General features: G+C 39.6%; 1 protein-coding gene across 1 annotated transcript in view; it reads right to left on the bottom strand.

The window, feature by feature from the left end:
• kif5ab (kinesin family member 5A, b) overlaps positions 1 to 15,924 on the bottom strand; it is a 459,246-nt gene that overhangs the window by 118,254 nt on the left and 325,068 nt on the right. Inside the window, exon 19 of the mRNA XM_061937764.2 lies at positions 4,097 to 4,203. Coding sequence (XP_061793748.2) covers positions 4,097 to 4,203 — 107 coding nt within the window. The remainder of the gene's footprint in view (positions 1 to 4,096; positions 4,204 to 15,924) is intronic.

Here is a 15,924-nt window from a genome sequence, read left to right as displayed (position 1 = left end):
TTTATGGACCTTGATTTGCGCACTGGTGCACAGTCATGTTGGAAGAGGAAGGGGCCCGCTCCAAACGGTTCCCACATAGTTGGGAGCGTGGAATTGTCCAAAATGTTTTGGTATCCTGGAGCATTCAAAGTTCCTTTCACTGGAACTAAAGGGCCAAGCCCAACTCGTAAAAAAACAACCCCACACCATAATTCCGCCTCCACTAAATTTCACACTCGGCACAATGCAGTCCAAAATGTAGCGTTCTCCTGGCAACCTCCAAACCCAGACTGGTCCATCAGATTGCCAGATGGAAAAGCGTGATTCATCACTCCAGAGAAGGCGTCTCCACTGCTCTAGAGTCCAGTGGCGACGTGCTTTACACCACTGCATCCCACGCTTTGCATTGGACTTGGTGATGTTAGACGCAGCAGCTCGGCCATGGAAACCCATTCCACGAAGCTCTATGCGTACTGTACGTGGGCTAATTGGAAGGTCACATGAAGTTTGGAGCTCTGTAGCAACTGACTGTGCAGAAAGTCTTTGCACTATGCGCTTCATCATCCACTGACCCCTCTCTGTCAGTTTACGTGGCCTACCACTTGGTGGCTGAGTTGCTGTTGTTCCCAAACTCTTCACTTTTCTTATAATAAAGCCCACAGTTGACTTTGGAATATTTAGGAGCGAGGAAATTTCACGACTGGATTTGTTGCACAGGTGGCATCCTATGACAGTTACACGCTGGAAATCACTGAGAGCGGCCCATTCTTTCACAAATGTTTGTAGAAACAGTCTCCATGCCTAAGTGCTTGATTGTATACACCTGTGGCCGGGCCAATTGATTAGGACACCTGATTCTCATCATTTGGATGGGTGGCCAAATACTTTTGACAATATAGTGTGTATGAATGATCCCCTCCACTTGGTCAATTAAAAAGTAGCTCGCCTGCGGAAAAAGTGTGGGCACCCCTGCCATGGAAGCTTCCTTGGACTTGGGAAAAGTCCATATATTATTGCCATTATTATTTTGGTAATGATTAGTCACAGTAAATGACAAGTATCTGAATCTCATGCTGCACTCTCACACTCTCTTTAGGGCAGCACTACTAACTAGAAGAGGCAACTCCTGAAGGAATTGCGTGTGAATGCTCCAATGCTGAAGTTGAACTGAAATGCTGACAAAATGTAGTATGAATGTAAGAATAGTTTAAATGTTGGAATGGTTTGAATGTTGAAGAGTTTGAATTTCCAGGAAAATGGGAATTTGGTTTGGAACTTGGGAAAGTTTTAGTTTGAATGTCCAAGATGAGTGGAATGGGTTAATTTTGAAATGGTTTGGAAATGTTAAAACATGTGGGAATTGTGCAACTTGGAGAAATGTCCCATTCATTTCAATGGGTACTTCCTGGAAATTTGGGAAAAGCTGAATTTTTTGAAAATGATTAGGAGCATGAATGTCCTGAATGAGCTGAATTGGTTGGTGTTAGAATTGGTTACATCGGGCAATACGGGCGCGGCCACCGCTGCTGCTCACTGCTCCCCTCACCTCCCAGGGGGTGATTAAGGGTGATGGGTCAAATGCAGAGAATAATTTCGCCACACCTAGTGTGTGTGTGACAACCCTTGGTACTTTAACTTTTAACTTAAATGTTGATGTAGTAAATGGTATTAGGGAATTTCGGGAAACTCTGGAAAATCTGGAATTTTTTTGAACTTGAAAAAAGGGTAGTTTGAATTTCCAGAATGGTGTAATGTGCTGAAGGTGGAATGGTTTGAATGGGTTGAAGAATGTGGGATTTGTGGAAGATTGAAGAATGTTCCAATGATTTCAATGGGAATTTCAGAAAAAATTGGGAAATTCGGGAAAAGCGTGAATTGTTTTGAAAATTGTAAAAAACTTGAATGGTCTGAATGAGTTGAAATGGATGGTGTTGGAATTTTTCAAATCGGTCGAGAAATGTTAAGTACTAACATGTTGAATTAAGAAATGGTTACGGAATTCCTGGAATTTCGGGAAAAACGGAAATGTTTACAGTTAAAAAAACACTTTCATTTTTTGTCCTGATAAAGAAGAATGTTTTGACGGTGGAACGGTTGAAGTGGATTGAAAAATGTGGGAGGAGTGCTCGCCAGAAAAAAGGGTGGAAATAGTGATTTGGAAAATCAGGAATTCTAGAAAATCCTGGAATTGTTTTGAATTTGGAAAGAGGGTAGTTTAAATTTCCAGAATGGTGTAATGTGTTGAAGGTGTAATGGTTTGAATGGATTGAAGAATGTGGGAATTGTGGAAGTTTGAAGAATGTTCCATTGATTTCAATGACAATTTCAGAAAAAATTGGGAAATTCGGAAAAAGCGGGAATTTTCTTTGGAAAATTGTAAAAAACTTGAATGGTCTGAATGAGTTGAAATGGTTAGTGTTATAATTGTTAAAATCTGTCAAGAAATGTTAAGTAGTAACATGTTGAATTGAGAAATGATATTACGGAATTCCTGGAATTTCGAGAAAATCGAAAATGTTTCCAGTTCAAAAAACTACTTCGTTTTTTATCCTGATAAAGAGGAATGTTTAGACGGTGGAACGGTTGAAGTGGATTGAAAAATGTGGGAGGAGTAGACGCCAGAAAAAAGGGTGGAAATAGGGCTTTGGAAAATCAGGAATTCTGAAAAATACTGGAATTTTTTTGAACTTGGAAAGGGGGAAGTTTAAATTTCCAGAATTGTGTAATGTGTTGCAGGTGGAATGGTTTGAATGGGTTGAAGAATGTGGGAATGTTGGAAGTTTGAAGAATGTTCCTTTGATTTCAATGGGAATTTCAGAAAAAATTGGGAAATTCAAGAAAGCGGGATTTTTATTTTTTTATTGTAAAAAACTTGAATGGAATGAGTTGAAATGGTTGGTGTTGGAATTGTTTGAATCGGTCGAGAAATGTTAAGTAGTAACATGTTGAATTGAGAAATGGTCTTACGGAATTCCTGGAATTTCTGGAAAACTGGAAATGTTTCCATTACAAAAAAAAACCACTTCGTTGATAAAGAGAAATGTTTTGACGGGGGAACGGTTGAAGTGGATTGAAAAATGTGGGAGGAGTACTTGCCAGAAAAAAGGATGGAAACAGGGCTTTGGAAAATCAGGATTTCTGGAAAATCCTGGAATTTTTTTTAACTTAGAAAAAGGGAAGTTTAAATTTCCAGAATGGTGAAATGTGTTGAAGGTGTAATGGTTTGAATGGGTTGAAGAATGTGGGGATTGTGAAAGTTTGAAGAATGTTCCATTGATTTCAATGGGAATTTCATAAAAAATTAGGAAATTCGGGAAAAGCGGGAATTTTTTTGGGAAAATTGTAAAAAACTTGAATGGTCTGAGTTAGTTGAAATGGTTAGTGTTATAAATGTTAAAATCGGTCAAGAAATGTTAAGTAGTAACATGTTGTATTGAGAAATGGTATTACGGAATTTCTGGAATTTCGGTAAAATCGAAAATTTTCCAGTTCAAAAAACGACTTCGTTTTTTGTCCTGATAAAGAGGAATGTTTAGACGGTGGAACGGTTGAAGTGGATTGAAAAATGTGGGAGGAGTAGTCGCCAGAAAAAAGGGTGGAAATAGGGCTTTGGAAAATCAGGAATTCTGGAAAATCCTGGAATTTTTTTGAACTTAGAAAAGGGGAAGTTTAAATTTCCAGAATGGTGAAATGTGTTGAAGGTGGCATGGTTTGAAGGGGTTGAAGAATGTGGGAATTGTGGAAGTTTGAAAAATGGCCAATTCATTTTGAATGGGAAAAATGTCCCGGAAAAACTGGAATTCTGGGAAATCTGGGAATTTTTGGAATTTGACAAGGGAAAGCCCGTGATTCCCGAATAGGCTGAACAGTTTGAAGTGGAACGGTTTGAATCGGGTGAAAAATGTGGAAGGTAGAACGCGCCAAAATCTGGAGAAGAAGAAAAAGTCTAATAATAAACAGATGAATTTTGGTGTAGAAAAGCATGTGTGAATGCTTTGGAGCATTCACACAATGACATTGTGAAATGTGCTCGCCTGTTACAGGTGCCTTTGTAGTTAAAGTTCTACTTCCTAAAGAAAGGTTCCTAGAAGGATAGGAGTGACAATGAGGTACTGACTCTGTTAAGTCGTTGATGAGCCGCTGCTGCTCATTGATCTTGTCTCGCAGACGGCTGAGCTGCTTGCTGTGCGCCGCGCGGTGCGACTCCATCTGCTGCTCCAGAACCTTCCGAGGAAGAACCAGACGAGAGTTAACGATCCCAGCAGACAACAAAGGAAAAACACACACACAATATGGACTGAAATAATACCTTAACACTGATGTTTACCCTGCTTGCTAACCAGCCCTGTTCCAAATCATCTAAAAAGTATTTCATGGGCATATTCCTCCACACCAAAACCCTCCAAGCATGCCATGTAATGCTGGACCAGAAGCAAGCCTTCCAAAACCACAAAGAAGGATCCGTGAAATTGTCTCATCATGATTACGCTCCCTTTTTTTTGTGGTTGTCAAACACTATATTGCCAAAAGTATTTGGCCACCTGCCTTTACTCACATATGAACTTGAAGTGCCATCCCATGGAATTGTCCCATATGTTTTGGTATCCTGGAGCATTCAAAGTTCCTTTCACTGGAACTAAGGGGCCAAGCCCAACTCCTGAAAAACCAACCCCAAACCATAATTCCTCCTCCACCAAACGTCACACTCGGCACAATGCAGTCCGAAATGTAGCGTTCTCCTGGCAACCTCCAAACCCAGACTGGTCCATCAGATTGCCAGATGGAAAAGTGTGATTCATCACTCCAGAGAAGGCGTCTCCACTGCTCTAGAGTCCAGTGGCGACATGCTTTACACGACTGCATCCCACGCTTTGCATTGGACTTGGTGATGTATGGCTTAGATGCAGCTGCTCGGCCATGGAAACCCATTCCGCGAAGCTCTCCGCGTACTGTACGTGGGCTAATTGGAAGGTCACATGAAGTTTGGAGCGCTGTGGCAACTGACTGTGCAGAAAGTCTTTGCACTATGCGCTTCAGCATCCGCTGACCCCTCTCTGTCAGTTTACGTGGCCTACCACTTGGTGGCTGAGTTGCTGTTGTTCCCAAACTCTTCACTTTTCTTATAATAAAGTTGACTTTGGAATATTTAGGAGCGAGGAAATTTCACGACCGGATTTGTTGCACAGCTGGAAATGACAGAGCGGCCCATTCTTTCACAAATGTTTGTAGAAACAGTCTCCAAGCCTAAGTGCTTGATTTTATACACCTGTGGCCAGGCCAAGTGATTAGGACACCTGATTCTCATCATTTGGACGGGTGGTCAAATACTTTTGGCATTATAGTGTATTTTACTAACACTAAACTTTCCAAAACGTATGCCAATATTGCAGATACAGTACAAGTCAATCGAATCCTGCAAACATGACACATGTTCTGGTCCTGTTCCTGTCTGAAAGCCTACTGGACTAATATCTTTAAACATCTTGCAGATGCACTAAATTTTAAATTGACGCCCTGTGCAGAATTGGCTATTTTTGGAAGTCCACCTAACTATCAAAAAATTAAGCAGACTTTTAGGGATAGTATCAACTTCGCATCATTGATAGCTCGTAGAAGGATTTTATTGGAGTGGAAATCACAGTTTTCCCCCAAGGTCTCCCTCTGGCTTAAGGACCTCATGTTTTTCTTAGATTTAGAGAACATTAAATATAACCTGAGGGGTTCACCAAAACAATTTGACTTGACCTGGGGCTGCATAATTAGTGATTAAAGACACTATAGGATACATGTGACCCTCACTGTTGACAATTAACCTTTTCACTTACCTCAACTCTGTTTTTTGTTGTTGTTGTTGTTGTTGTTGTTTTATCCAGTGACACTTCTCTGTATGTTTGGGATTTTTATTTTTGTTGTTACCTTTTTTTTTCCTTTTACTCAGTTATTGTGATTCTCTATATGCTTGTGGTGAAGAGGAAGGCAGTACATTACTACACACTAGTGTTGTAACGATACCAACATTTTGGTACGGGTTACTAATTATTTTGATACTTTTCGGTACTTTTCGGTACTTTTCTAAATAAAGGGGAACACAAAAAAATAGCATGATTGGCTTTATTTTAGCAAAAAAATCTTAATGTACATTAAACATGTGTTTATTATTGCAGTTAAGTCCTTAAATAAAATAGTGAACATACTAGAAAACTTGTATTTTAGTAGTAAGTAAACAAACAAAGGCTCCTAATTAGTCTGCTGATGTATGCAGTAACATATTGTGTCATTTATCTACCTATTATTTTGTCAACATTATTAAGGACAAGTGGTAGAAAATTAATTATTAATCTACTTGTTCATTTACTGTTAATATCTGCTTACTTTCTCTTGTAACACATCTACACTTCTGTTAAAATGTAATAATCAGTTATTCTTCTCTTGTTTGATACTTTACATGTGTTTTGGATGATACCACAAATTTGGGTATCGATCCGATACCAAGTAGTTACAGGATAGATTCAAGATTCAAGATGATTTATTGTCAATTCTTAACGTGCACAAGACACATAAGAACTGAAAAGTATATTTTTGGCACAGTCCCACTAAGAGCAGACATGTTACAGGGAGACAAGACAAGACCGCCGACGGAGCAGCCATTTTTACGGCGCTCCTTAATAAAAAGAAGATCATGCATTGGTCATATTCAAAGTCCTCATGTGTCCAGGGACATATTTCCTGAGGTTTTAAACATAATGTACATTTAAAAAAAACGAAAGAAGATGTTGTGATGCCAAAAAATATTGACGTAATCATAGTAGTATTTACTAGATACGTGCCTGTACTTGGTATCATTACAGTCGATGTTAGGTGTAGATCCACCCATGGCGTTTGTTTATATTGTGACGCCGGTGAGCTACGGTGTGTAGTGAAGCATGTTTAGCTATTCCTCGTCCTGCAGGGATGATACTTGTAAGAAACATACTTTATTTGTCGCCATGGAGACCAGGATTAGTGATTTAGAAGTAGCTAAAACACTGCCGACGGCGGATGGACGTTAGCCGCTAGCTAGCAAGCCATGTCTTAAAGCATCTCTTACTGAGGGTGTTTCAGTGTTATAACTTCACCTTTATCTTTACTTTTTAAGCCAAAATGCGTCCATTCTCCCTTTTCTGTCTACACAATGTGTCTGCTTGTAAGTATTCAGAGTGTGTGCGCTGCTGAACATGCTCCTCGTTTCGTAAACCCAGTAATGTCACGACGTGACTTCGACGCGGGCACGGGGGGGTGTGGGACCGGTACGTTTCAGAGACAGTATAGTACCGAAAATGATTCATTAGTATCGCGGTACTATACTAACGTACAACCTTAATACCCACTGTGACTGAAATGTAGGACGGAGGGTGGGAGGGGGTGGTATTATTTTACTTAGATTTTTTTCTGTAATTTTTTTTGTTTTGTTTGTTTTTTTGTATTTCTTTTTTTTGGAGGGGGGCGGGGGACAAAAAAAATCTGTTTTCTCATTACCTGTATTATGATTTACCTATTAAATGAATAAATACATACTATAAAAAAATAAAAATAAAAGTTGCAATTGTTAGACGGTGGGTGTGTTGCTAAATGCCATCCATCCATTTTCTACTGCTTATCCCGTGTTGCTAAATGGTTTTATGGAAATTAAGTGCTCAAACATGTATTTTTGTCTCTACATTTCATTGACTAAATAAGCTATAAACACAGCAGGTCTGGATGAATTTTTGCCTTAACGTTTGCCTCAATCCTGTGAGGATCCTGCGTGTGACTGAAGCTTTAAGGAGTGGAAGCTGGTTAATTTATCCAGGACTGGCTGCAGTGTGCTCAAAGCACCACTAGGTGGTATCTGTGAGCGGTCATGGACTGGACTCTCACTATTATTTTAGATCTACTATGGACTGGACTCTCACACTATTATGTTAGATCCACTAGGGACTGGACTATCACTATTATGTTAGATCCACTATGGACTGGACTCTTACTATTATGTTAAATCCACTATGGACTGGACTCTCACAATATTATGTTAGATCTACTATGGACTGGACTCTCACTATTATGTTAGATCCACTATGGACTGGACTCGCACACTATTATGTTAGATCCACTTTGGACTGCACTCTCACTTTTATGTTAGATCCACTATGGACTGGACTCTCACACTATTATGTTAGATCCACTATGGACTGGACTCTCACTATTATGTTAGATCCACTATGGACTGGACTCTCACTATTATGTTAGATCCACTATGGACTGGACTCTCACACTATTATGTTAGATCCACTTTGGACTGCACTCTCACTATTATGTTAGATCCACTATGCACTGGACTCTCACACTATTACAGGTATGTTAGATCCACTATGGACTGGACTCTCACTATTATGTTGGATCCACTATGGACTGGACTCTCACACTATTATGTTAGATCCACTATGGACTGGACTCACACTATTATTTTAGATCCACTATGGACTGGACTCTCACACTATTATGTTAGATCCACTATGGACTGGACTCTCACTATTATGTTAGATCCACTATGGACTGGACTCTTACTATTATGTTAAATCCACTATGGACTGGACTCTCACAATATTATGTTAGATCTACTATGGACTGGACTCTCACTATTATGTTAGATCCACTATGGACTGGACTCGCACACTATTATGTTAGATCCACTTTGGACTGCACTCTCACTTTTATGTTAGATCCACTATGGACTGGACTCTCACACTATTATGTTAGATCCACTATGGACTGGACTCTCACTATTATGTTAGATCCACTATGGACTGGACTCTCACTATTATGTTAGATCCACTATGGACTGGACTCTCACACTATTATGTTAGATCCACTTTGGACTGCACTCTCACTATTATGTTAGATCCACTATGGACTGGACTCTCACACTATTATGTTAGATCCACTATGGACTGGACTCTCACTATTATGTTAGATCCACTATGGACTGGACTCTCACACTATTATGTTAGATCCACTATGGACTGGACTCTCACACTATTATGTTAGATCCACTATGGACTGGACTCTCACTATTATGTTAGATCCACTATGGACTGGACTCTCACTATTATGTTAGATCCACTACGGACTGGACTCTCACACTATTATGTTAGATCCACCTTGGACTGCACTCTCACTATTATGTTAGATCCACTATGGACTGGACTCTCACACTATTATGTTAGATCCACTATGGACTGGACTCTCACTATTATGTTAGCTCCACTATGGACTGGACTCTCACACTATTATGTTAGATCCACTATGGACTGGACTCTCACACTATTATGTTAGATCCACTATGGACTGGACTCTCACACTATTATGTTAGATCCACTATGGACTGGACTCTCACTATTATGTTAGATCCACTATGGACTGGACTCTCACACTATTATGTTAGATCCACTTTGGACTGCACTCTCACTATTATGTTAGATCCACTATGGACTGGACTCTCACACTATTATGTTAGATCCACTATGGACTGGACTCTCACTATTATGTTAGATCCACTATGGACTGGACTCTCACTATTATGTTAGATCCACTATGGACTGGACTCTCACACTATTATGTTAGATCCACTATGGACTGGACTCTCACACTATTATGTTAGATCCACTATGGACTGGACTCTCACTATTATGTTAGATCCACTATGGACTGGACTCTAACTATTATGTTAGATCCACTATGGACTGGACTCTCACTGTTATGTTAGATCCACTATGGACTGGACTCTCACACTATTATGTTAGATCCACTATGGACTGGACTCTCACACTATTATGTTAGATCCACTATGGACTGGACTCTCACTATTATGTTAGATCCACTATGGACTGGACTCTCACTATTGTGTTGGATCCACTATGGACTGGACTCTCACACTATTATGTTAGATCCACAATGGACTGGACTCTCACACTATTATGTTAGATCCACTATGGACTGGACTCACACTATTATGTTAGATCCACTATGGACTGGACTCTCACTATTATTTTAGATCCACTATAAACTGGACTCTCACTATTATGTTAGATCCTATATGGACTGGACTCTCACTATTATGTTAGATCCACTATGGACTGGACTCTCACACTATTATGTTAGATCCACTATGGACTGGACTCTCACACTATTATGTTAGATCCACAATGGACTGGACTCTCACACTATTATGTTAGATCCACTATGGACTGGACTCACACTATTATGTTAGATCCACTATGGACTGGACTCTCACTATTATTTTAGATCCACTATAAACTGGACTCTCACTATTATGTTAGATCCTATATGGACTGGACTCTCACTATTATGTTAGCTCCACTATGGACTGGACTCTCACTATTATGTTAGATCCACTATGGACTGGACTCTCACACTATTATGTTAGATCCACTATGGACTGGACTCTCACACTATTATGTTAGATCCACTATGGACTGGACTCTCACTATTATGTTAGATCCACTATGGACTGGACTCTCACACTATTATGTTAGATCCACTTTGGACTGCACTCTCACTATTATGTTAGATCCACTATGGACTGGACTCTCACACTATTATGTTAGATCCACTTTGGACTGCACTCTCACTATTATGTTAGATCCACTATGGACTGGACTCTCACTATTATGTTAGATCCACTATGGACTGGACTCTCACACTATTATGTTAGATCCACTATGGACTGGACTCTCACACTATTATGTTAGATCCACTATGGACTGGACTCTCACTATTATGTTAGATCCACTATGGACTGGACTCTAACTATTATGTTAGATCCACTATGGACTGGACTCTCACTGTTATGTTAGATCCACTATGGACTGGACTCTCACACTATTATGTTAGATCCACTATGGACTGGACTCTCACACTATTATGTTAGATCCACTATGGACTGGACTCTCACTATTATGTTAGATCCACTATGGACTGGACTCTCACTATTGTGTTGGATCCACTATGGACTGGACTCTCACACTATTATGTTAGATCCACAATGGACTGGACTCTCACACTATTATGTTAGATCCACTATGGACTGGACTCACACTATTATGTTAGATCCACTATGGACTGGACTCTCACTATTATTTTAGATCCACTATAAACTGGACTCTCACTATTATGTTAGATCCTATATGGACTGGACTCTCACTATTATGTTAGATCCACTATGGACTGGACTCTCACACTATTATGTTAGATCCACTATGGACTGGACTCTCACACTATTATGTTAGATCCAATTCGGACTGGACTCACACTATTATGTTAGATCCACTATGGACTGGACTCTCACTATTATTTCAGATCCACTATAAACTGGGCTCTCACTATTATGTTAGATTCAATATGGACTGGACTCTCACTATAATGTTAGTTTCACTATGGACTGGACTCACACTATTATGTTAGATCCACTATGGACTGGACTCTACAGCCCTTTGAGACACTCGTGATTTAGGGCTATATAAGTAAACTTTGATTGATTGAATTCTACCTCTAAATCACTTTGAAAATGCATTCAAAAACAGTCAACAACATTTCATTTACATTTCGTAACCTGTATAATAACAAACTGTAGCAACATTGTTATTGTAAAAAGGAACGCTGAGGAACTATTTTTTCAGCGTAGTAACACATCAGCGTGCTACGGTATTAGCCGTAAAAGCTAACTACGGCACGGTTGGTGGTGGCTGGGGTGTATATTGTAGCCCGGAAGAGTTAGGGCTGCAAGGGGTTCTGGGTATTTGCTCTGTTGTGTTATGTTGTGTTACGGTGCAGATGTTCTCCCAAAATGTGTTTGTCATTCTTGTTTGGTGTGGGTTCACAGCGTGGCGCATATTTGTAACAGTGTTAAAGTTGTTTATACGGCCACCCTCAGTGTGCCCTATATGGCTCTTGACCAAGTATGTCTTGCAGTCACTTGTGTGTGTGTGTGTGTGTGTGTGGAAGCTGCATACAACATGTGACTGGGCCGGCACGCTGTTTGTATGGTGAAAAAGTGGATGCTAAAGGCAGTGCCATTACGGCACGCCCTCAATATTGTTGTCCGGGTGAAAATCGGGAGAAGTTCGGGAGAATGGTTGATTTTCGGGACGGGCACTGACATTCGGGAGTCTCCCGGGATAATCGAGAAGGTTGGCAAGAATTACATCACCAAGTCCAATGCAAGGTGTCGGATGCAGTGGTGTAAGGCATGTTTCGATCAGTGGAGACGCCTTCTCTGGAGTGAACGCTTTTCCATCTGGCAATCTGATGGATGAGTCTGGGTTTGGAGGTTGCCAGGAGAACGGTACATTTTGGACTGCATTGTGCCAAGTGTGAAATTTGGTGGAGGAGGAATTATGGTGTGGGGTTGTTTTTCAGAAGTTGGGCTCGGCCCCTTAGTTCCAGTGAAAGGAACTTTGAAAGATCCAGGATCCCAAAACATTTTGGACATTTCCATGCTCCCAACCTTTTGGGAACAGTTTGGAGCGGGCCCCTTCCTCTTCCAACAAGACTGTGCACTAGTGTACAAAGCAAGGTCCATAAAGACATGGATGACAGAGTCTGGCCTGCACAGAGTCCTGACCTGAATCCAATAGAACACCTTTGGGATGAATTAGAACGGAGACTGAGAGCCAGGCCTTCTCGACCAACATCAGTGTGTGACCTCACCAATGCGTTTTTGGGAGAATGGTGGAAAATTCCTATAAAGACACTCCGCAACCTTGTGGACAGCCTTCCCAGAAGAGTTTAGCTGTAATAGCTGCAAAAGGTGGACCCACATCATATTGAACCCTATGGGATGGCACTTCAAGTTCATATGTGAGTCAAGGCAGGTGGAATATAGTGCATCTTGTCTTCAATTTCCACATTTTGCAAACTTCGATTCACTTCCGTCTGCTCCAACGTCTCACTCTTCCTTCATGTTCGCATCTCAAAGCAGTAGTTCACCCTCCGTATGTTTAGCTTCAAAAAGATGAGGTTGTGAATCCTCATCAGTCCACAAATAGTGGTCTTGGTTGTCTGTAACCGGGTCTGCCATGATTAGAACACACAACTCTGTATCCGGAAGTAGGAACACACTTGATGCCAGAAGTCAGACGTGTGTTGCTATAGAAACGGAAATCAATGCGCAGATGAATTAGTTCCGGCTGTGACTAAAATGGCCAAAATTCCGTAAATATTGTATATGTTGTTATGAAGGTGTCAGTTACTACATTAATATAGATAATAATATAGATAATATAGACTAGCAGTGTGTATATAAAATGTTAATGAAGGGTTGAGAAGTTGTTTTAGAGGCTTTGAAGGCTACAACAGTGACTCCCATTAGCTACATCTTCCAAGTGTTTTTTATCATCTAAATTCTAAAAAAAAATAGACATGCGTGTTCTTGTCCCTCATAAGGATTGTGAACGATAGGTACAAATCCCAAAAAAGTGCAGTTCCCCTTTCAGCCACAAAAAAAGGCACCCATCGCGAAAATAAGTCATAAATAGAGATGTCCGATAATGGCTTTTTTTGCCAATATCCGATATTCCTATATTGTCCAACTCTTAATTACCGATTCCGATATCAACCGATACCGATATATACAGTCGTGGAAATAACACATTATTATGCCTAATTTTGTTGTGATGCCCCGCTGGATGCATTGAACAATGTAACAAGGTTGTCCAAAATCAAATCAAGTTATGGAAAAAAATGCCAACATGGCACTGCCATATTTATTATTGAAGTCACAAAGTGCATTGTTTTTTTTAACATGCCTCAAAACAGCAGCTTGGAATTTGGGACATGCTCTCCCTGAGAGAGCATGAGGAGGTTGAGGTGGGCGGGGTTGGGGGGGGCTGGGGTAGCGGGGGGTGTATATTGTAGCGTCCCGGAAGAGTTAGTGCTGCAAGGGGTTCTGGATATTTGTTCTGTTGTGTTTATGTTGTGTTACGGTGCGGATGTTCTCCCCGAAATGTGTTTGTCATTCTTGTTTGGTGTGTGTTCACGGTGTGACGCATATTTGTAACAGTGTTAAAGTTGTTTATACGGCCACCCTCAGTGTGACCTGTATGGCTGTTGATCAAGTATGCCTTGCATTCACTTGTGTGTGTGAAAAGCCGTAGATATTATGTAATTGGGCCGGCGCACACAGGCAGTGCCTTTAAGGTTTATTGGCGCTCTGTACTCCTCCCTACGTCCGTGTACACAGCGGTGTTTTAAAAAGTCATAAATTTTACTTTTTTAAACCGATACTGATAATTTTGAAACCGATACCGATAAATTACGATATTACATTTTAAAGCATTTATCGGCCGATAATATCGGCAGTCCGAAATTATCGAACATCCCTAGTCATAAAGATATTATTCGGATACAAATCCCAGCAGGATATTTTCAATTTATAAACAAACAAAATACAAAATCAAATCACCAAATTGAATTAAAAAAACTAATGTGTACAGTACACACATTTATATTACAAAGCTGTGTACTATACACACATTTTGGGTTTTTTTCCACTGTTTTATGACAGAGATGTAGCATAAACATCACAATAATAATAATAAAACAAACAAATATACACTAGCAGACTGTAATAGTTCAAATCTAATACCAAGTATAGTATCAGTGTTGTAAATGAAGTGCGGTAAAAACATAAAGTAGCAAGAAACACGTCAATAATGAATAAAGCAAAACATGTTTTAGACCAAAAAAATCACTTCATCTCTACTGCTCACGAGTGTTACATATCTGAGTTATTGTGCAGAAATATGGGGAAATAACTACAAAAGTACACTTCATTCATTAACGGTGTCACAAAAAAGATCAGTTATAATAATACATAATGTTGGATATAGAGAACATACAAACACTTTATTCGTTGAATCAAAAATACTGAAATTCCACGACATAGTGAATTTGCAAACAGCTAAAATTATACACAAAGCAAACTATAGTCTGCTACCCAAGAATATACAACAATTCTTCTCAACAAAAGAGGAGAAATATAATCTTAGAGAAAAATTTAATTTAAAACATGTGTACGCACATACAACACTTAAGACCTGCAGTATATCAGTATGTGGAATTAAATGATGGAATGGATTAAGCAAAGAAATCAAACAATGTACTAATATGATCCACTTCAAGAAACTCTTCAAACTTAGTGTTTAAAAAGTATAAAGAAGAAGAACCAAGAAAAACATTCTGAATTTATTTCATCCATCCATTCACTTTCTATATAATCTTACTCATCTCACCATATGAAACATAACGTACATCACCAATTATTACTTATTTATTTTTATCTTTATTGATTATGAAGTATTTTGTGAATAAATTGAGAACAGGAAGTGAACAAAAGTTTTAGCAACTGCTATGTAAAGGAAAAGGGGTAGGATTAAATAAGCTCTGCTTCTTCTTACTACTTTTCGAACATGTTGAATGGATAAACTGGAAATTGTGATGCATCATGTTGTATGCATGCATGTGTGATGCATCACGTTGTATGCATGCATGTGTGATGTATCATGTTGTATGCATGAATGTGTGATGCATCATGTTGTATGCATTAATGTGTGATGTATCATGTTGTATGCATGGATGTGTGATGTATCATGCTGTATGCATGAATGTGTGATGTATCATGTTGTATGCATGCATGTGTGATGCATCATGTTGTATGCATGAATTTGTGATGTATCATGTTGTATGCATGCATGTGTGATGCATCATGTTGTATGCATGCATGTGTGATGCAGCATGTTGTATGCATGCATGTGTGATGCATCATGTTGTATGCATGCATGTGTGATGTATCATGTTGTATGCATGCATGTGTAATGTATCATGTCGTACGCATGCATGCGTGATGCATCA

This window comes from Nerophis lumbriciformis, linkage group LG03, assembly GCF_033978685.3.
Source record: "Nerophis lumbriciformis linkage group LG03, RoL_Nlum_v2.1, whole genome shotgun sequence".
Lineage (NCBI taxonomy): Eukaryota > Metazoa > Chordata > Actinopteri > Syngnathiformes > Syngnathidae > Nerophis > Nerophis lumbriciformis.
This window is presented reverse-complemented; position numbering and strand designations above follow the sequence as displayed.